The sequence below is a fragment of the Phaenicophaeus curvirostris genome, chromosome 5, assembly GCF_032191515.1.
Source record: "Phaenicophaeus curvirostris isolate KB17595 chromosome 5, BPBGC_Pcur_1.0, whole genome shotgun sequence".
NCBI classification, from domain to species: Eukaryota; Metazoa; Chordata; class Aves; order Cuculiformes; family Cuculidae; genus Phaenicophaeus; species Phaenicophaeus curvirostris.
The window spans coordinates 19,197,115-19,220,089 of NC_091396.1; the positions used below are offsets into that span (position 1 = coordinate 19,197,115).

At 36.8% G+C, this 22,975-nt stretch overlaps 1 protein-coding gene across 1 annotated transcript in view; it reads right to left on the reverse strand.

Moving 5' to 3' along the window:
• MUC2 (mucin 2, oligomeric mucus/gel-forming) overlaps positions 1-22,392 on the reverse strand; it is a 61,968-nt gene extending 39,576 nt beyond the window's left edge. The window contains exons 1-25 of the mRNA XM_069857122.1: positions 22,323-22,392; positions 20,469-20,733; positions 18,760-18,874; positions 17,970-18,064; positions 17,480-17,582; positions 17,030-17,246; positions 16,454-16,579; positions 15,635-15,752; positions 15,178-15,316; positions 14,441-14,551; positions 13,404-13,473; positions 10,689-10,826; positions 9,949-10,110; positions 9,248-9,342; positions 8,242-8,372; positions 7,338-7,589; positions 6,381-6,433; positions 6,133-6,242; positions 5,471-5,622; positions 4,870-5,008; positions 4,226-4,336; positions 3,768-3,947; positions 2,523-2,762; positions 1,496-1,652; positions 717-845 (exon numbers count right to left, since the gene is read on the reverse strand). Coding sequence (XP_069713223.1) covers positions 717-845; positions 1,496-1,652; positions 2,523-2,762; positions 3,768-3,947; positions 4,226-4,336; positions 4,870-5,008; positions 5,471-5,622; positions 6,133-6,242; positions 6,381-6,433; positions 7,338-7,589; positions 8,242-8,372; positions 9,248-9,342; positions 9,949-10,110; positions 10,689-10,826; positions 13,404-13,473; positions 14,441-14,551; positions 15,178-15,316; positions 15,635-15,752; positions 16,454-16,579; positions 17,030-17,246; positions 17,480-17,582; positions 17,970-18,064; positions 18,760-18,874; positions 20,469-20,733; positions 22,323-22,392 — 3,478 coding nt within the window. The remainder of the gene's footprint in view (positions 1-716; positions 846-1,495; positions 1,653-2,522; positions 2,763-3,767; positions 3,948-4,225; positions 4,337-4,869; positions 5,009-5,470; positions 5,623-6,132; positions 6,243-6,380; positions 6,434-7,337; positions 7,590-8,241; positions 8,373-9,247; positions 9,343-9,948; positions 10,111-10,688; positions 10,827-13,403; positions 13,474-14,440; positions 14,552-15,177; positions 15,317-15,634; positions 15,753-16,453; positions 16,580-17,029; positions 17,247-17,479; positions 17,583-17,969; positions 18,065-18,759; positions 18,875-20,468; positions 20,734-22,322) is intronic.
• Positions 22,393-22,975: the final 583 nt, after the last annotated feature.

Below are 22,975 nucleotides of genomic sequence, written 5' to 3' on the forward strand. Positions count from 1 at the left end.
GTATTCCCTTTCAGTTATCAAGGACAAGGACTTTCAGGTGCTAATATCATATTTCTACATATTTGGAGAGATTCAGTAGAATTTAAAAGGCTTATGCATCCTCTAAGTGGGATGGAATGCAGAATAGCCTCTTTTAGCCTCACATCTTTGTCTTAAAGCCTAAACAAAAACTGTAAATTAAATATACTGAAAAGAGAAGCAGCCCCAGTAGGTTTCTGACATGTTGTGATCTCCATTGAGAATCCTATATATAGCACCCTCAGTATGTCTGGTATCAAAGACATTTTCCATTGTAAAGGCAGGAGGATGCTGCACATTAATCTAAGAAAGTCAAGATTGATTTGATGCATAAGAAGGATAGACTGAAAAAAACCCAGCTATTGATATATTGACTTGTTATTTGTCATTTAAAAAGTGTTTTCCTTCTCTTGAAATGTCTTCAGGATGGGATGCAAAATGACAACAGTATAGCAATCTTACATGTTTCAGGATAGTCTCGTAGCAGAGACCTAGTTTTATGGCTGACAGCAATGTAACTATCAAGCACTGATATTAATAAATAATAAATTACTTTATAGGAAAATTTTATGAAGACAAATTCGACATAACAGATTTAGGAACATCTTGTCAAGCTGACTGACTATTCCACATCCATTAAATGATACCTGGACAAAGTCATATGGAATAAAATATAAAAATGGCAAGGAATTTATTACCTTCTAGGTATGGTACTGAAAAGTTGGTGCTGACATTATTAATCATCCTGCAGGTCATGATACTACTGCCACAAGGCTCATAGTGCCATTCACACTCATTACGAGGGTTGTAGTAGTCACAAAATATTGCTGATGACAAAAAAAAAAAAAGAGAAGTTGCTTAAAAACATAGTTGCCAGAATGCAGCTCTGATTGGCTCTTTAACGGTACAAGCTAAATGAATCTACATGTTAAATCAGCAAAATTACTCTTGAGGTATAGGACCTGGATTTTATTCTACTATACTAAACACAGGGTACATCAAAATTAGAGGTCAAAATTCTGGGGACCAAGATTTTTATATTAAACACTCAAATAAAAATTAGTATTGATTTCAATTCAAAATTAAGGGTAAATTTCAGAGAGTATTTTTCTTCCTAGCTGCTAGCAAACCACTAAAAACCCTTGCAGTATATTCAAAATAGTTATGTCTTGCTGTATCACTGAGTAAGAGTCATCTTCAGCAGGCCAAGAGGAAGCGTGTATGATATTATGGATGCAACTTAAAACAGATTTCAGCTTAGATGGCTATGAACAGAGGAAAGAGCTTTTATGAACTTATGTATCAGAGTCATCTAAAATGTATAGCTTCTGTTTCCCTGACTTATTACATCTAAAAACTGCAAATAGCTTTAAGTCTAAGTCAAGTGACTTTTTAAAATAAAAAATTACATTTTCAGTATTTGATCAGCTTTCAGACAGCAGCTAGGAAAATACAGTTATGTTTAACTGTTACTCACGGCATATATCAGGAGTCCTCCAGAAAACACAGGCCTGAGCCTTGGTACATTCTTGAGCATATGCAGCAACTGCAGAACAGAAGCACTCACAGTCTCCACCACTGTCACAAGAGCAGGCATCATGAACACAGGCATCATAAAAAGGAATTGGGTCCACCTGTTGGGAAAAGAAATAATGCCTTTGTTCAGCTTCAAATTACCATTTTTTTTAGTTTATCCAATGACATATTAGCAAAGGATTTCTATGTTTTTGCTTGGGACTACAACAGGAGAAACTTAGAGTGGATTTTAGCTGCTGAATCAACATAGAAAAACATATTAAGTTAATTAAATTAATAATCCTTTGTGGCTTCTCCACTGAGAGTTAAGAACAAACTGTTGTTAATATTACCCTACTTCAGGAAAGAAACAAGAAATAAAGAGGAGTGTTTTCTGTGCACTGTGCTCTGGAAGCTGTGGGGCTGACATAGCGTATGCTATCACAGTTTGGCGGTACAATACTAGTAGCTGTCTAACTAATATTAAGCCTGTCTAACCTCCGCAATGTCAGTGGTTTCCAAGAAGAAGCCTTCTGTGGGTTGAACATTACAAGGAGCAGTGGTCTCTACAACAGCCACCTTTCCAGTATAGCATGTGTATCTGTCAGAAGATGGGTCTGATGACTGCAAGAACTTTCAGAACTTTTAGGAGTGACATTATCTCAACAAGAGATGGTGCAACTGCATCAAATGGACCTGTTCAGGCTACATTTATGACGTTAGCTTGCAAAGCAGTAGCAGTGAAACTGTGGTGATAAATGTGGGCTTGTACAGCTGGGGACAGCACCACTACTGACACGGTCCCGTTACCACAGATACTGAAACTACTTTGAGGGTAGCTGAAATGCACTGATACCTGTAGCTGTACTGAAGACTTAATTGACGATCACTCTAATTAACCATTGCTTTATTAACGTCTGATGACTGCTCTGCTTCTGCATTAACAGAAAGGCACTGTGCTATTTCGTTACTTACTACCCTCTACGAACCTTGGCATGACAAATTTTAAAGACTTCACTAAGGATGATGCTGCATTCTTTCTCCGCCCAGGACTTCCGATGTGGTTTCACATCACAGGGCTTTATCTCTTGTGTGGCATCTGGGCACATAGAAGACTGTTTCCAGGAATTCCCAAACTGCAGAGCATTAGTCTCCTGCAGCCCACTTCTTGTTGTAAAGTCGTTGTTAGACTTGTCATCAAAGTTGCCACAGAGACCACACACTTTGCCCTGAAAAAAATAATAAACATACCCAGAGATTTTAAATGTACCATGGAAGCAAGAAAAATACTTTAGTAAAGTAAGATCAAAATACTGACATTTAAAAGAATAACTGTCTCTCCGTGACATCTTTTCGTCTTTACTTCCAAATCATCTGTACAGAAATTAAACCCTCATTTGTCTGTGAACTCAGCAAACTATTCAGTTGTAACGTCTTCCATCCTTGAAACTAATTATAGTGTACCTCCACATCTCTGTGGCATCCTTTCATCCAACTTATAACACTAAAGAGTAGCTAAACCTCTTTCTGCTGAGAAGAATTAATTCATTTTCCATTCTTCTTGATTCATCCTAACTCATCTATTAATATAATCTTAAGGGAATTTCAGTCTGTTCAAAACTGTTTGTAATAAAAGCTTCTAATATAATGAGCATCATTTCTTCACCCACAGAAAAAAAAATGACAAGAATTCTTTTTTTCCCAAAGAATTTAGCAAGTTGCCCACAATAGTGATTTTTTCGTAGTGTTATTTAAGGTACATCAGCCCCCTCAAGCAACAGTAAGTTCCTGTTTATACAGTCTCACACCTCCTCATTCAGGTCAATGAATTCAGTACTCTCAATGCAGATTTTTGGAAATTAGAACCGTCTCCATACATTGCGTAAGGAGTCTGGTTTTAACTCAGGGCTGAGATTGCATGCAGGTTTCCAAGCACGTATACAGTCAGTCCCCTAAATTACTTTAAATGCTTAGCTGTAAAAATTCACAAACCTTGAATGCCTTAACTGTTTAGTTTTATTGCAGCCATATGCTATGCATCCTTTGCATTACTTTGTAATGGACTGTAAGGAACTCCAGTAGCAACTCTGCAAGCTGTGATAATACAAGCTAATCATCAATGCGCAGAGGATATAGGAATTAATAATGGAGTCAGAATAAAAGAATATTGATGTCTTCTTATCTCATTTATCTATTCATACTAGTAGTTTATAAAATGAAAGACAGGTCCTAACTTTGTAGTCAGGGGTCAGCTTGATGAAAACCGTAGTCTTCTTGTCCCAGATAAGCATCAAACCATTGGTAGCCTCAATAACGAGATAGAGGCCTACTGTCCTGTTCCAATAACGCACATCTTCACCAATATCTCGCTGAATTTCTTTATAATCTTTGTTCTCCAATTTCAGTTCAGTTTTCTGAAAAATAAAAAGAGAAATACTGTAGCACAAACTTTTACGATGAGAAAAAATATTAGATGTTCATAACAATACAACTCATTCTGAAAACAATACCTCAAATTCTGGGACGACTTTCAAAGGTGACAGAAAGTGATGTAGCACTTCAGTTTGAAAGATATTTCAGTACCTTTATAGATTAATTTTATAGGGCTCCTAAACTTCACTGATTATAACCCCTTTTACGGATGTGGCTTTAGAGCATTACTTTTTTTTATGCACTAAGTATCGTTACTCACCCCTATAAACATTTTAATAGCCTTTGAGCAGGTGACTCCTGTAGTTCCACAAGGGACATTCTCTGTGATGATACTGAATGAGCCACTGGAATTTTTATCACCACAAAAATCCTATTGAAAAAGTAAAAATGAGCATAAGAAAATTAGGCATAAGATTTAATTTTTAGTTCAATATCATAATGAATACATCATTTAAATCTCTGCAATGTATAAATCATTACAGCTGCTTCATTTGTGAATTCCTGCATACAAATATCTTTACAGATGTCTGAACAGTTATATGCATCTCTGCATGCATATAAACAGTTAATACAGTCTCATGTGTGGCAAAACTTGGGAAATAAGGCAGATGACAAAACAAAATGAGGAATGTATCTTTAAATATAAATATTTTTATTTGCCAACTTAGAATTCTGATTTTGCAATTGATATTGAGCTGTTAGCACTCACATACAATTTATGACCACTGTATCAGACAAAAACCACTCACGTCTTGCCTGCACTGAAAATACAGAATTTATCTTGGTGGAATGTGTAAACACTCCAAGATAATGATGCCAGACAATAAGTAATGACAAAACTGAAGAGGAAAGTAGATCTTCAAGGCAATCAAATGTCGTTTCATCCTTCCTTATCAGCATTACCTGAGTAGCCACGTATTCACAATTTCCATCAAAGTCATAGAATTTTCCATCAAAGGTGATATAATGGCCACTTCCATATATCATACAAGTCCCATAGCACACATCTTCAGTACAGCTCCAAAATCCTTTTTGGCAGGTACTAGAAGAGAGAGAAAGACCTGAATTTCCAGATCTCACCAAGACACTATTGTTTGAAAAACTGCAGAACAAACCAAGCAGCTACCTGATACAATGTGATAATGTGAAGAATACCCATTTCAGTGTTAAGAATGTCTTAAACCTCAACTTCAATAGTTTAGCCTGTTTTCAAGCCTATGACATGTTTTTTTTAATTCTATCCAGCTACATTTTTCAGATCTGATAGCATTTATATTTTAAAAATTACTGCAATTTCCCAATGATAGATGCCTACAGAAAACAGGCACCTGTTACTGCAGTATTTTTGGCACAATCTATATTTCCTCAGATAGCAGATAATGTGCCTGAATATAAAGGTTTATATTTGCAGCCACTGCAGCCATTGTAATATATAAGCCTAGACATGACTATGAATTTATTGCATAGAATATATTCTAGAAGAGATCACAAAATTCTAACTTACCAGGTGTTGCAGTCCACTGTTATCTTCTGTCCAGGAGAATACCACTGGTTGTTATGAATGCATGGGCAGTCGTTCCTCTTGACACAGCCCCCTTTCCCATCATCTAACAGACCTTCAGGACACACACAACCTGAGACACACTCTGCCTGAAACTAAGGAATATAAAGACAAATTGTTACTTTATGAAAAAGCACTGTGTTTTTCTTCTGCTCCTTCATAAGCACTCTGGTAAAAACTGCATTTATAAACAAACAAAACTAATAAACATTTATAAACATTTATAAACAAACTATTATAACTAATAAACTAATAAATTTATAAACTAATAAACATTTACAAACAAAACTAATATTGATTAGTTTTATAAGGTTTTTTCCTTTCAGATTTCAAATGTTTTTCTTTTCTTTTTTGATTGTCTAAAAACTCAAATCATATTTCACTTGGGAGATATTACTCTACTGAATACACAGTAAAAAGAAAAAGGAGAGGAAAACCATAAGGGAAATCCTCACGAAATTTGCAACAGAATAATTGGAAAGAAAAGAAAGGAAAATTAAACCAAATAAAACTGCTAGTTACAACTGCATTTTCTGTGTTGCACTGCATCATTTAAAGAATACAGAACAAAGGAAACGTGACATGGAGAAAAACTGAATGCATACATGATCAGCTTGAGGAGTATGACAGCTAAGTTGTACAGGTGTTCGTGAAGTCCACATTGGGGATGAATTGCAGTCAAAGTAGGTCTTGTTAGAAGAACAGTCTGTTGCACCTGAAAGGTACATTTTTGGTTTAGATTAATCAAGAAAAGACAAAGGAAATATGTATGAAAGGTGATACTTACTGAGATTGGGATTGGATTTTGGGTTATGGGGGGTTTTTTAATTTTATTTTATAGACTGTTGCTTACTTTTCATTCTTATTGTCACTGATGTACACTGGACCTTTGCATTTCGACAAACACTAGAAAAGAAGTGGAAGAAAAAAATAACTTAAAAAGTAAGCTCAGTGTCTTCAATTTAAATCTAAGGATTTACTTATATAAATTCAAGAGTATTTATTGGAGATGTCCTGCATAATTTCCACTGATATTTTTAGTGAACACTATTAAAGTGCACTCATGAATTTTCACTTGATGAAAAAGTAGCAAGATTTTAGGCACAACGTGCAGAAAGGTTATATTTTAAGAAATGACAGCTATTCTACTAATACTTAATATTATGCTTTTTGATGACTCAGAAAACAGATAATGAAACTGATAATAATGATAATTCAAATCAAAACCTTAATTTGGATACACAGTATATTTTCATTCCTACTCAACTCACGCAGCAGATTTATTGGTCTATATGCTTCATCTGCCAGACGAGGAATGGAAGTATTAATATTTCAGTTTGCACTGATGAATTGTGCTGCAAACTGTTGTCAGATTTCATGGTAGAAAATGCCAGAATCATGAAAGCTGCTTTCAAAAGCCTATGCTAAATACATATTGAGGGGACTTGCCTCCAGTGGAGAACAGCAGCAATCTGTCTCTCACAGAAGAGGAAACAGCAACATAACATTGTAGCTGGACTTCTATCTTCCTTTTACATCTCTGCTCAACAAAGGGCTATTAACAGTGCAGCTTCAGAATAACATTTACCTATGAAGGGCAGTACTCACACCTCCAAATAAAGATGCATTTCTCCATTATTAATAAATTACATTTCAATGGGATTATGTTTTTCTCAGCACGAAGATGGAATGAAGGGTATTACAAGTGTTTATTAAAGCACCAAAAAAAAAGGCTAAGCAATCTATTCCTAATAAGCAAATTTTAAAAGGGCATTTATCCCCAGAAATAAGAAGACACAATAAAACATACCAACGTTCTCCATCTTTTGTGACATATTCCTCAGGTTCCAGGTACGAGCCCTTGTAATAACAAGGGCATTCAGAGATAGGCACGCAGTTATCCTGGTTATCCAAGTATGTGTTATATGGGCAGCCACAGCCATCCACAGGGGCAAAGTCTTGCAGGCAATGTTTTTCACCATCAGCAAGGGAACGACAGGTGTGCTGGCACATTGTAAGATTGTAAAGGAAGATCTGATTTCCTGGGCAGGCAGACACTTCACTAGCTGGAGGGAAAACGAGCAAACTAGTAAATAAGGGATGCACCATGGACAATTTAACCTTGACTCTTCCGTGCTTTGTTTCTTTGGCTGTGTACCATGCAAAGGCAAAATACTGCCTTAGATTTTATTAAAGTACAAAAATATCATAAGTCTCAAGTAATGCTAGCCTAACTTATTAGTTCAAGGCTTCTTTTCAATTTATGCTATTAGTTTCTACTTTAGTACCCATATTTGTTTCATATACTAATAATCAGAGAGAGAGAGCACAACATAGTCTCAATGACAGTGTATTGTTGATGATAAGCAAGCACAATGATAAAGAAAGACATGGAAAAGCAAAGATGATGTAAAAGCCATGATGGCTGGGATTGAATTAGTCAAAGACAGAAAAAGCATTGTTATTTAAGCTGGGGGAAGAAGGTGGAAGTAAAAAATATGGCTTTTTACTTTTAAATATGTTGTGAAAAAATGGCATCTAAGGAATATCATATGATTTAGTGAACATGGTAAGCTTTGTCTTTTTTTAAGTCCATTAGACATTTCTAAGATACTCCAAATGCTTTAACACTGAGATCATTGACAACCAAATTCAGAGAGAACCCATTTATTTCTCATGTCTAATTAATTGTATGGGTATTACGGTTCCACTACTTACTGCAGACATCTTTTCTCCAGCCTCCCAGTATGATCCCTTTGAAAGCACAGGCTCTTGAGTAAGAGGACAGGGCAGCACACATGCATTCTTCACTGTCTTCACAGAGACAGGTGTCGTATTTACATTTCTGAAAAAGGAATGAAAGGGTTAGTAAGCCCACAGGAAAACAATGGGCAATGGTAACTCAGAAGCTGTGAAATATCCTTTGACATTCTTCTGATGATGTTTTTATTTATTCTCATGGTCAAAGAACAACTGAAGGAATGGATGAATACTAGAGACTGCTGCTTCATTTCATATACTTTGAAAATGCATGCTTATACTAACCTAAACCAAGCCTCTCAACCCTTCAAAAAGAGACAGTCTCCTAACAAGATCTTTCTTAAAGGATTTTGATACTATTATTTCTCAGGCACAACTTAGATATGCCGATGTCCATAAAAATTAAAAATCACAATGCCAAAATATTAACCAGATTTATTAAGATTTTCACAAAAGTTGAGCTCAGACTGAGTTCCAGGTGTAGGAATTTCTTCTTTTTTGCTCAGATAAACTTCACTTACCACTCAACAGTAATGAACACAGAGGAAAAAGAAACCATGGAAATGGTGGTATGAAAATGATTTGGTGTTACACTCCAACTAATAATGGAAAATTCCTCCCCCTGCCCCGACTTAATAGCAACCAACACGTAAACGCAGGCTTGAACTTTCTGCATACACCTGCATCTCTTGAATCTTCTTTGCAGTTCAAATATCCAATCCAATAAAATGTACATTAAATACAAAACAGAAGAAAACAGAAGAAGAAATTTACTTTCTTATTCAGCAGGACTTCAGAAGAATGTCATCATGGGATATTTTGGATACTAATCCGCCTTAAAATCTTCACCTTTTATGGCCAAGCTACTTAATAATGTCTCAAATGTTTAAACAGTGATAAACATCTACAGTGGTCTGTCTGAAATAAAGCAGTACTAAAAAGAGTGCAAGATCACAATACCTTATAGTATTCTGAAGGATCAATGATTGAATGACATCTTGCAAAAGGACCTTCTGAGTTTTTCAGCAAAGAACACCAATGCTCAGCGTAATTTGCTACAAAAAATGAGAAAAATGAAATTATATCATAATATTCATTGCATTCACTTACCTTCCTTGTGTAATGTCTAGTGACATTATCACATAAAAGCAATGCAACCACATAAATGTGAGAATTGTGTGCACTTTGGGGACCAGAGAAACTACATGCAATCACTGTACATGTACTTCTGTTTTCTGTTTCAGTTATCTAGCAGCAGACATGCAATCATAAAAGCAAAAATCATACTTTACTGCTGCAATTTGACTACATGGTATTGTGACAGCCCATTCCATTTGGGGATCAGAAAGCTAAGTTAAACATAGGGATTAATACTCAGAAATACAAACTGCTTTTGCAGACAATGTATATGAATGACCTTGCTTTCCTGTCTTCCAGCTCAGGATTCCTCTATAGTCACCATCTAACTTTCACTTCAAAATTGACGGGAAAACAGTGCTCATATGTATATATACATGAAGTCACTAATTATTAATTTGACAAACCTTTAAAAACACTTCAATGACATATTACAACTCTTACACATCTGTTGCAGTAGTATACAGGAAACAGTGCTCATTCTGACAGAAGTCAACCACCTGACTTATTAGTGTGCTTACCACTTTCAATGCTGAGACTGCAGGGGTCTTCCAGCTTTTCTGCCTGGTCTGTACAGGTGGACTGAGCTTTCCATGTGTTAGCAAAGGCAGATCCTGTAGCTTCTACCAGCCCACTGGTTGTTTTAAAGTCATCACCTTCCATTCCATTAAAGTTTCCACAAAGCCCTATTTAAAAAGAAGGTAAAAATGTCAGCTAGTTATTACTCAGTCTCATCCTAAAAAGGCATAGGGAAGGGAAGAACTGATCACAAATGTTAGAAAGAGAAGTTCATACAGCTTATTACTCCTCTTCAATATTAATGCACACCATAAGCACTGAAGATTCAGGAAACTTATTTTAGATATTTAATCTCTTGAGAAGAGTCTTCATGAAGAGATCTCTGCCTCAGGAGATCACTGCCCTAACCTGTATGTTTTCTGCTTTCTGATGATATTAAAACCATAAAATGCAGAAAAAGCCTTGGGTTTTTTGGGTAGTTAAAAATTAAACTGAATACAAAAGTAAGAAATATTCTAAGAAACATTAATACACCAGCACCAGAGTGATAGGTTACTTCAATATGAAATAATAAAAAAGCATTTCTAGTTTGCCTGAATCAATTCTCTTCCAGTGTTTTGGTTTCTGCTTTTAGTTTCCTCCCTTGGAATCAGAAAGAAACGTGAATTATCATCTATGTGAAGAATACATGGTTCTTCAGCTGTGGAACAGCGTGGCTTTTCTTCCTGTTTGAATAGACACTTGCCTTGAAGTTTTCCTTGAAGTGATTGATCCACAATTGCGAACAGTTGCATGAATGGAGACAACTGGATTTGGAGCTGAAGCCCCAAAGAAGTTTTTACAACAAGGTGGTAGGAAGATGGCTTGAACACTGAGAAGCTGGCTGAAAAACAAAACATGATCTATGCAGTAAATACACACATAGGCTGCTGAATGAAACACTCCTTATTAGATTATAAAGTGTTATCCACCATGAAAATTCTGAGATCAGGATCAAATTAATAATTTTTTTTCTCTAAAAATCCATGGCCAACTAGACACAATGCTGATTCCCACTAACTTCATATGTTGATTACTAATAATGACTTATCTCTGGGGTCAGAACTAAATTCAGATTTTCTCCAAGACAGCTTCACTGCTAATGCATTAATGCTGAGCAGTCTGAAGAGCAAGAGATTTTCTAAGAAAGTATTATGCTAGTACTGTTGCATGCAATAAGTAATAGGCACGTATCTACAAGCCAGTACATAGCTAAATACTACTAATAAAATGTTAGATGTTTATACATAAATTAATCAAGCAATTATAGAGAAATTGGCAGAATTGACATACAATACCAGCATAGTGGAGGAATCAGGCTTCATAATTGGAAGCATAGAATCATAGAATATACTGAGTTGGAAGGGACCCATAAGGATGACTGAATTCAACTCCCTGCTCTTCATAGGACTACCTAAAACTAAACTAAACTAAACATATAGCTTAAAACACTATCCAGATGCTCCTGAACTCTGAAAGGTCTGGTTCCATGAGCACTTCCCTTGGGAGCCTGTTCCAGTGACCGACCACCTACACAGTGAATAACCTTTTCCTAATGTCTAATCTGAATTTCACTTGAAGTGGCTTCATATCATTTCCTATGTCCTGTTGCTGGTCACCAGAGAGAGATCAGCACCTCCCTCTTTGCTGCTACTCTTGAAGATGTTGTAGACTGCAACAAGGTCAGCCATCAGCCTTCTCTAAACTGAACAGCCAAATGACCTCAGCTGCTCCTCACAAGTCTTGCCCTTGAGACTTCTCATGATCTTGTTCACACTCCTCTGGACACACTCCAATAGTTCTATGTCCCTCTTGTGTTGGGGCACCCAAACTTCACACAGCACTTGAAATGGGGCCACACCATTAGACTGGGATGCACATAGATTGGTACAATCACCTCCCTCGACCAGCTAGCTATGCTGTGTTTGATGCATCCCAGGACATAGTTGGCCCTTTGGGCTGCCAGGGCACACCGTTGACACTTTTTCAGTTGCAGTCATCCAGACACCCAGATCTCTTCCCATGGGTCTATTCTCCAGCCTCTCATCCCTCAATTTACATATGATGCATCCCTTCCCAGGCGCAGAATCCAGTACGTCCTCTTGTTCAGTATTATAAAGTTGGTGATTGCCCAGCTCCCTTATCTATGCAGATGTCTCTACCACTGAGGGAGTCTGCAGCTTCTCCTATATCTTCAGCTAACTTACTTAATGTGCATTTGACTCCTGCATTTATAAAAACATTAAAGAACAGAGGGCATAAAACTGACCCCTGGGGAGCCCCACTGGTGACAGGTGCCAGCCTGATGTAACCCCATTTACTGTAACTCGTTGAGCCTGATCCATCAGCCATTTGTTCACCCAATGAATTATGGACTTCCCCAGCTACATGCTGGACATCTTGTCCAGAAGGATATGATGAGAGACAAAGTCCAAACCCCACAACCTACCGGCTAATCAATTTCTTATATCAAATCTATTATTATATACTATATTTATCTATTTAATCTACTTATTAGATGGTCTATCTTTTCAATCTCTCTAAACTTTCAGCTACACACTGTAATTACTTTTGTGCAAGCATTCATGAACCTATCATCCCATTAACCGTTGTCCTTTCAGATAACGAATTACTTTCTTGGAAGTAACTTGCCATCTGCAGATGGGCTGGTAAATAAGAAGCAATGCATACAGTGTTAAAGTGCTACCCGAACATATCTAAAAAGGAGTGATAAAGAGAAGTCCTATATTCCTTTCAAAAGTTACTTCTAGAGCTTAGAGCTGCTGTTGAAGAATGATCTTCCACTAGAAGTTAAGCTCTTAAATTAGGCAATCTTAGTCTCTGAAGATGTCTCTCTGAATACACAGATTATACAAAAAGATGCTGACTTCTCAAGTGAGCCGGGAAGATGAGAGGGTGCTACATAGTACATCCTTCTTCCCTGCTTGACTGACCAGAAAATACATCAGTTAGTTCCCTTCTGCTAGGTTTTCTTGCCACAGGAAAAAGAAAAAAAAGCCTATAGGAAGGAAGTTGGGTAGCACCTCACGATGACTTAAAGTCAAGACATGACCATACTATGTAGCCAGAAATGGGAAGTGCTAAATACCCTTCTTTATAGAGAGGTTGACTTATCTGCTTTACATTAAGACATGGCAATTCTTCTTTCCCAAGCTACATGCCGAATTACAATCTAGATATATGAAAAAAATGAAGGGATTTTTTTTTCAGTCATCTGCTGTATATAGAGTAAGTCTAGCTATGCATTTTCAGTGGTGACTATCAAATCACATTCATCCTCAAGTTGTTCCGAAATCTGAACAAAATCCATGGGCTTCTCTTCCACTTTTGCCTCTGTAAACAATTCCCCACATAAGAAATCAGGTGTCTGACACATGACACACAAGGCTATGTCCATTACCTGACACATGAGGCACATTCACTGTCATCTCATTCAGTAACACACTGCCATCTGATCTGAAAACCACCACCTGTATAATAGCAAATATAATCAATGAGGTTCCAGGTACTGAGAGGAAAAGGAACTAATAAAAAAAAGGTAAGTGGGGAGAGATTATGCACATTTAGACTGCAACTAGAACTTAAAATCTTTGAAAGGAGAAATCTGTCTGAAAACTGACTGTAACAGCAGACCTGTGGGATACAAATCTTGCTATTCAGTGTTTCATATACATCTCTCTAAAACAATTTATAGCAGTAATGAAATGCAAAGCTCATTTACATTGGGCCCTTTAGTTTAATGGAGTAGAATAAAATATTGGGACTTTAGGATCTATAGCAAATTCCTATTCCATGTAAAAGCATGTGTGTCAGATTCAGTGTAATGATGTAGTATGGCATGATACAAAAGCAGCTTGTTAAATTTCCTTACAAAACAAAAACGTGAAATGAAGGGTTTCTGATCTGGTTTAGTTTTGCTCTAGTTATGTTGGCAAGAATGTGGAAGACCAGACACATGGGAGAAAAAAAATGTGTACATGTATGTAAAATTATGTATAAACTTGATATTCTTATAACCAAACAGAATACTAAAGCGAATGAAAATACAAATATTTAAGAAGTTTGGATTGTATCAACATTCAAAGAGGGAAGCTTTTCTGAAAAGAACTCAATTAGATGTATGAAATTATGTCTGAATAAAGAAAATACAGTGAGCAGAGGAAGAATGGTACCATTACTTTCAGCCAGCCTGAAATACAGTGAGAATAAAAATACAGCACAGAGCTGAGAAGGGAAGAGAGGAAAATGTCAACCTATTTGAATCTCATCTTTTGTTCAGTTTAGGTCCACTCAAGACAGAAGCCTGAATTGTTTTTCAGCCTGTCTGAGGTGTCTTATCTATCCACAATGATGACTCCAGAAGAAGTAGTTATTACGCCACAGTAAGGGAAATATGATAATTTTCAGCATACCTATGAGAACCCACAGAACACTTACATTTTTTTTGTGATCTACTAACAGCACAACAGTCTTCAAACAGGTCTGCCTGTTTGTGGAGCCACAGGGAGCCAGCTCTGCCAGGAGAGCATGACTGTCATTTACAGTATCCTATAATCACAAGGAAACAAATGTCCATTAGTTAAAAAAAAATAACTCACAAGAAGATTTACAAAACAAAGACTAAAGTCATCAGTTACAATAAGAATTACTATGGAACTCAACTATTAAGACCAGCATTTCATCTGGTCCTGGAAGTTAAACAGTCTTTCAAGCAAATTCAGTAAGATCTTTGTCCATTCTCCAGAAGAAAAAGCATTAGAAATGGTACGGACAGATGAACGAAATACCTGCCTAGTTCCTTTCCCTAACTAACTTTGTCACTCAGACACAGAAACAGCTATTACAGATCTGTCTGAGAGCTTCTAATCCTGAGAACTGACAAGTTTTGCAGTGTAGTTATCCATGAAGTCAGAGTAATCCTTTGAGTTCTTTTACATGAAGCACTTCACTGGGTAATGACAGTGTACTTAGTCTACTGACTAAGACAACCACCTACTGCCCAACATCTTCTAGGATTATTATAGCCCATCCTAAACTTCCCGCTTCAGCTTTTAATATTTCTGCTTCTCTCATCCTTTAAAAATGGAATAAAATAACAATTCACAGCTGTTACATATCAGTGCCCAGATACTTGTATTTACTCTATAAGGGAAAAGCCCAATGTTACACAGTACCTTGGCCAACACATAGTAACAGTCTCCGTGGAAGGTGTATTTCTTCCCATCAAAGGTAGTAATATGGGAACCTCCTTCCACTGAACATGTGCCTGGACATGGTAGATCTTTGCATGTCCATCTGCCTGAATCACAGGTGCTGTAAATAGGCAGACAAATCATTTAAAAATGCTTGTGGATATTACAGGACCTGAGAGCACTGAAAGCATCTGCATAACTAGCAAACAGCAAGATAGCCGCAGATGCCTTAAAACTGCATCTTGAATGATTTCCTGAAGATTTCTCCTCTGCCAGATGCCATAGATAGAAGAAATTTTTCAGAAAATTTATTGTATAGACACGCAACCTAAATGTTATATTCAGAACATGTTCAGAAAGTCTCCTGTGTCTAAGTGGAAGATTGAAAAATTCAGATCCATTTACAAAGAAAGGAGTATAAAAAAATCATGGTCCTTACCATTCTTCACATTCATTGGTAATTCTTTCTCCAGGTGAATACTCTTTTCCATGGAGTTTGCAGTGGCACTGACTAACGGGTATGCAGCCCTTTTCAGTAATATCATCATATACAGTTCCTGTAAAGCACAACAGTAAACTGTACCAGCTCTTTCTGAAATAAGCAATTTCCAGAGAAGAAATTCAGGGGAAGCCTGCTCTCAGCTTGACACAGAAAGCAGATGCTGAGACTGTCAAAACTGTGAAAAATGTTGTTTCTTTTTTTTGTAATATAAGATACATGGAAAACACTTCTATCCACTTTGAAAATATAAGTCTATCCATTTATATAACTATACACAGATGAAAAGCTGTATAAATAAGTATACAAGAACAATCTCCAAATTTTACACATTTAGATTTTCAGTTCTTCTGGCACACTTTATAGACTATCATTGTATTTTTTGCTAAGGTTGACAGTAAGTTTGAGAATTTCACCCACTGTCCCTCATTATCACTTTCTGGGCAAATTATGTCTATTGTCTCAGAAGTATTCAACCTAAAAAGCATGATTTTCTATATATCAGCAGAGGTCTATTTATTGAGAAGTAAAAGACAGATTTATTATCTGTTTCTCTATTAATATGATTTAACTATAAAATCAAATATTTCTTCCTTTTTTAAAAACATCATAGTCATGCTTCCTCTGGGGGAGGGAGGACAATGAGTACTACTACTAAATTTTAAGATATAATTTGACTACATTTAATATTTTAGCTGTGCCCTCCTTTGTCAGAGCTCTTGTTTTTCTTCCATGTACAACAGCTAGAGTAACACTTGCCTTCAGGACAGAAACAACCATCCATGTAGTGTTCCTCACAAAGGCTGCTGACCTCCAAGTGTGAGCAAGTATCCATGCAGGGTGAGCTGCTTTCTTTATAGATCATAGTATCAGGGCAGGTCTTGGCTGAAATAATGAGAAAGACACCTCCAGTTATTTGCATGTAAAGTACATCATTCCTCAGAAACCAAAGATCATATTCCCTGCTTCTCTCAAGTCAGTGGTGTCACAAGCCAGACTTTTATCTAGAAAAGCATATTTGCTTCTGAACTTCTTTCCCTGCCTTTTGCATTTTCTTCTTTTGGTCTCAAATGATTCAAATTACCCCACTCATCAACAGCATCAGACCTCACAGTTTTTTAACGGGAACAGTATTTCTACTTGCTGAAAAAGATTTCTTAATATCAAAGGTAATAGTAGAAGAAAACAGGAAAATACAGTATGTAGTTCATTGCAGTATTGGTTTGAAGTTTATAATACATGCCTGCAGTTTTGTAAAGAAGGAATGGACTTCAATGTTTCATAGTGCTACATCCAAGAAATATTCATTTCTTTGTAAAATATATAGCTACTTACGGCAAAAGTGCTGTGACCTCCATTCACCCGGCCGACCACCCGCATGTGAGCACTGGCGAGAATACTCAGCGATGGTACTGCAAAGGCAGAAGGAGTCCTCATTTCCACTGCATGCACACTTGTCCTGCATGCAGGCTTGGATGTACATTTCCAAATTAAGACGTAACCGACAATCAGCAAATGCAGAGGAAGTCAGCAACCTCTCACACTCATGACGCTGAGGAAGGAGAGTAATAATATTTAGGAGATTTGTAAGCACCTGAGCCTCCAGACACTTCCTATCTTTTCATAAAAACTATTGTCTTCTGAACACCAATAGTTAATTAAGAAAGGAAGAAGAAACCATTTGCCCTGGAAGGGACAAAGTCCTCCCAGCTCCTCACAAAGTCCCCACAGCCCAAGGGTGTGCTTATGGCCATGTAAGTGGAGTTCACCACTAGGAGTACTCACATGGCTGTTACAGCTTGGAAGAGCCTGACTTTCATCAGAATCTTTACATTCAACATTGGGTTTGCTGATCTTCTGTAAATTCCCATACGTAATTGAATTGTAGCTTGCATCTGTAAGCAAAAATTACAAAGAGGGCTTGCTGGGCCCAAAAATTGACAACATGGAGCATCTTGTTGCTGGTACTCTACTGATCAAGCAAAACAGTTACTATGGCATCAAACATGTCTGTCAGACTCAGATGTCTGCACTGAATTATGTCTATTATGTCTAAGTCTGCTTAAAAATGTAAAGTGGTAACAAGAAAAGAGGGCCAGTAGAGAAAAGAACAAGATGATTCATCTGGAATAAAATAAACTTAGATAAGGAATGCAGTACTGGAGCATAATATCTATTCTAGGGCAGTCACAGAAATCTGTCAGGTGAAATTTGCTCTCCTGTGATGCTCCTACGCACAATGCTTATCAGCTCATCTTCTATATGGTGGGATGACTCACCACCATTGATAAACTCATTGTAGACTGGAATTCCATTGTAATCCCCACAGAGACCATTTGTATGGTTATTAAACTTGCTGTCCAGCTCCACCTAGGTAACAGAAAATAAGAGAAAGAACAGAAAACAATTACTTGGAGCATAAAAACATTCCAAAGTAAACACGTTTACTTGAAAGGGAAATTGCTAACTGATGGAAGTAATGGTGAACTGAAAACTCTTAGATTAGTGGCTATTATAAATGAATTTGTAATACAGTTAATAAATACACACTTAGATGCAAAAAGAAACACAGAAAACAGGAAGAAGTGACTGAAGCTTCTGTATTTCAATAATGTCAGTAACCATCATGGGAATAAAGGTGAAAGAGAATACATTCTTACAATCACAGAACTTGCCCCACTCTCCCCAGCCCTTTTTCCACTATATTGGGATAAAATCTTAGTTCAGCTATAACTTAAGAAAGTTGATAATGACAAACCTTTAAAAGATAAATGAAGGAAAACGTGCATTGTATTGTGAGGGTGCTCTAGCAAAACTATTACCTATTTCTCAGAAAACTCTTTTGTCTCCTTCTTGAGACCAGTAAGATCGTCTGCATACCATACTGCTACCTCTATCAAATTCCAGAGAACAGATTTTTTTAAATAAGTTACTATGAACATTAGTTTGATGAGTCAGCATAATACTTTAGCTCTGTTTATTTTGTGAGATGCTACTTCTGTTCAGTATATAGTAGTCTGTTCAGTCAAGGAAATATCAATAAAAAAGGCTTGGATGATACATACCATCAGTGCATCTTCTTGATTCCATATCAGAATCAGGCCTAATTTTGCATAAACCTTGGTATAAAGGTCATTGCTCTCAATGAGCACACCAGAGCTGTAGTAAGGTGTCTTCACACTAGGAAGAAAATCGAAGAGTTTCCATTAGGACAGAAATGTAAGGGATGACATGAATGTATCTAATAAGCCAAGTACCCTAATGAATCAAGAAATCAATCTCTTGTTTACCTGATCCCATCCGCACAGGATGTCTTGTTTTAACAAGGCATAAAATTCTCTCTCTCTGACCCTTAATGTGGTAACTCATTGCCTTCAAAAGGCAAAGCAATTTCAGAGGCAAAGCCTACCTAAGGGTAAGGGTTCTTTAAGACAAAAGCAAAAACATCAGATGTCTTAAACTTAATCAATGGAAAATGCATCATCATTGTGATATTAACAGAAGATACTCAAACACTTTCTAAGATTTAGTGCAAGATGTAACAACATAAACGGCAGCTTTTCTTTACTGACAGATCTGACAACAATTTCAGAGAGAATGAATGTTCCTTTGCAAGGGTCCTTCTTCTCAAGACAGAGTTCAAAAAGCACAGGGAGATACAGGGACTGTCAACAAACATTTGAAAAGAAAGGAAAATGGTGAGAGGAATCCAGTAGCTTGTTTCAGATTCCAGATGACAGGACCAAGCTTGTTTATAGTGGCAGCAGGGCATGCTAACGTGACAGAAGGTATTTTGCAGAAGGCTGAGCATAGATGTTTTCATTTGATAAGGAATCAATTCACCAGATCTCTGTCCTGTTCTTGTATGTTTGTCTTAAAGTATGCTAGATAACAAGTCACACTTCTGAACTTCATTCAACAATAAAGGGATTGGGGCAAGCAGTGTCATCCTGTACAATCTGAAGAACTACTACTGTTTGAACAGAAGCAGTGTGAACTGGAATCCAGTAAAAACAACCAGTTCATTTTCCTGCAGTTTTGCCAGTATAATTGTTACCTATCAGGATTAATGTATACCTATGCACATCTCCACTTAACTAGTTTCTTGACTGTGAGAACTGATCTCCTAATTTCCTGTCACTGGGATTTTTCCAACTATTTCTCTGAGGCATTTTTAATGTGGGACAATGACTTACACATCTAAATCCTAGGCAGAAAATCAGAAGCCATTATTTCTACCTTTGGCTGCATCATTCATCCTCTGGAAAATGAGGCCTTAAAAGATCTTTTTTTTTGAGAGGGGTCATAAAACATTGGACAGATTTTTACCTTTCAGCTATCACTGCATCAGATAATTATCTTTTTTTTTCCTAATCCTAGGATTTTCAATTAAGCAGTGGATGAGGTATCAAAAGGCAAATTAGTGCCTTTTTCTGCTTCACAGTTTTCATTTCAGTAGTGCCAAATGTGGTTTTACATGACAATGGATCAAATGCCATTTAAAGAGCAACATGGGAAATTAAGTTCTACAAAACACTAAATCCCCCATGCAGCAAAAACCTGTTCTACAAGCCTTCTGTACTTAAATAATCCCTTATGCCAATGTAGAAAGGACAATTAATACTAAAGCCCTGCCTCAAAGCAATTTTTTTGGCTTGTGGAAATGCTCATAGTCATTACCTTAATGGTATACAGACAGCTGTGTAAAGAAACAATCCTACTTTTATCTTCCTGGGACATTTCCAAAAAACACTGTTATACTAAAGGAACTTACATCCGTCCATCCACCACAGGCACTTTTGGTCTGAGGTACACCGTCAAGTCCTTGATTGTTATCAGAATATACTGGATCTCAGGGTGGTTATTGCTATTCAGACCACGCTGAATGTGGACAGAGAACTCCTTGTAAGACTCTCGAGAGTCAGAAGCAAAATTATACTCGCAAGTGCCAGGGAAGTAATAGATATCTCCATCAAAAGTTTTGAAATGGTTGTTTCCCCAAGTGCTGCAGACATAGTGGCCATGGTTTCTTGTTCTTCCTGTTAAGAGATAAAAAAGAAATAGGCATGAAAAAAAGTGAGATGAATGAGCTAGCATCAAGAAAATTTAAGTGTTGTATTATACAGTAGAAACCACTTGCTATTGCATGCATAGTGATTCCACAGATCTCAAATCTGATCGAGCATATGCCTATTAGTCAGAAAAGATCTGAATCTCTAATGAAAATCAGACACTAACAAACACTGCTGAGACCTGAATATGCCTTATAATCCTCGCTGAGGTGAAGGAACTTTTCTGCATGAGGTGGGGAAATTTAAGCCTCTGACCACTAACAAGCTGGTGAATCAGTGCAATGAAGCCACTTTGCCAAACATATTAATTTATTCTGAATTGTAGCATTATTTTTGCAATATTAAACATTTCTAAGAACTATTTTCTTCCCCTATGCAATATGTACTAGACAGGAAACAGAGTTACAAAACCAAGGAAGTACCACTCCAACACTGGAAAGCAAATAGGTTAAATGTTATGAAAGAGCTTCTGCACAATGGCAGTTTTTAAAGAATTCTTTCTTTCCCTAACAGAAGTAATGATTTCTATTACTTAAGAAGAGAAATTCTTCAGAAGATGGATCAGAAAGCAACCATGGCAGGAGAAAAAATAATTTTTTTTGAAGTAGCAAAATATATGTGAAGATGATTATATTTGTTCCCTCCCCAGCTATCTATACCAACAAATTATACAAATTAGCGCAGTATCTGATAAATTTCAAGACTATAGATTAAGGGTGAACTTGAAAGCTGAGCATACTTGGGAAACTTGCCAAGGTACAAAAAGCACACATGCCACTCGTCTTCACAAGATTTTCTCGCAGTATTTAATTTGAAAAAGCAAAACAGCCAAGGAGACCTCTAAGTAATTGTATTCTGATGGTATTGATCATAGCAGATATACCCAGTTAAGCTTCTCTCCCCAGAAGGAAGGCGCTCAGATTTCTCCCAGAGTTCACAGCGGGGATACCAAATACAGATAATGCTTTCCTCCCATCGCTGATTTCAGGATGCAGCAGACCAAGACCAAATATCCTAGACCCAATCAGTGCACAAAATTCATCACTGATTCCTCAAAAAATAGGTTTTGGTATGAGAGCTCCATTTCAACACTTCAAACAACATTGATATCAAATAGAGTAAACTAGAGCTTTTACTGAAGGATTATTGTGAATGACAAAACGAACTATGTCCAATGTTACTACACTCGCTTTTGAAGGAAGTACTTATGTTATTCCAAAATAACAGAAGGCACAATCATCCACTTCCTTCACTGCTGTTACAATGAATCTCCCAAACTCCTGTAGCTGCTTTCTGCCAAGCAGTTGCCACATCTAGAAAAGTCTCAATATATAGAAAGAAATATTTTTCAAGCACATCAAACTAAAGATTAATGCAGTAGATATAGGTGCTAACCTCTCCAAAGAGAGGAGTATTTACTTATGTTGGCTGAGCCATGTAGCCTCAGTATTTGAAAGTTTAAGAAATTTAAAGAGTCTCTATCTCCACAGTGGTATTTTAATACTCTCCCTCTTTTCCAGGAAGCAATTTGCTACGATTTCATTTCTAGCACTTACCTTTTCTTATTTCATTTGCATAGGACAGAGCCAGACAGAATATAAAAAAGCTGGCAACTCTTAGCCCCATGGTGGCTAAGATGGGTAAACTGGGAACTTCACTGAAAACTATTCTTTATATAGTATTCACTGATGCAATTGATTCTGTCACAGGGGAGGAGATACAAAGGGAAGAGGAAAGCGGAGAAGTAAAAAAAAAAAATAGGTGTGATATTTACAGAAGATAAGAAGTAAACATACAGGTATTTTTCACCATAAATGAAGGAATTTAGTATGCAGGAAATGATACAACATTGATTCAGTAATCATGCACTTTTATTGCTCTGTTTCATTTATAGGATGCTATTCTTTTAAATCCTTCAAATGCTCATGCCAAGTTTAACCTTCAATAACTCCTATAACAAATAATGAATTTTGGAGTGGCTAAACAAAGAAATATATCAAAGGAAGTTTAGTACAAGATACTCTCAAACAATGGCTTCAAGGCCAAATCATTTTTCATTTTTTCATCATCACATAAAATCATTTATGTAAAAGTTAAACATTGTTTGTGAAGCTCCTTGTAGAAAACAGTAATCCTTACAAACAGAAATTGTACACTATGCATTGTAAAATCATTTTGTAGGCAATTGTTGGATTCCTTTCATTTGTAA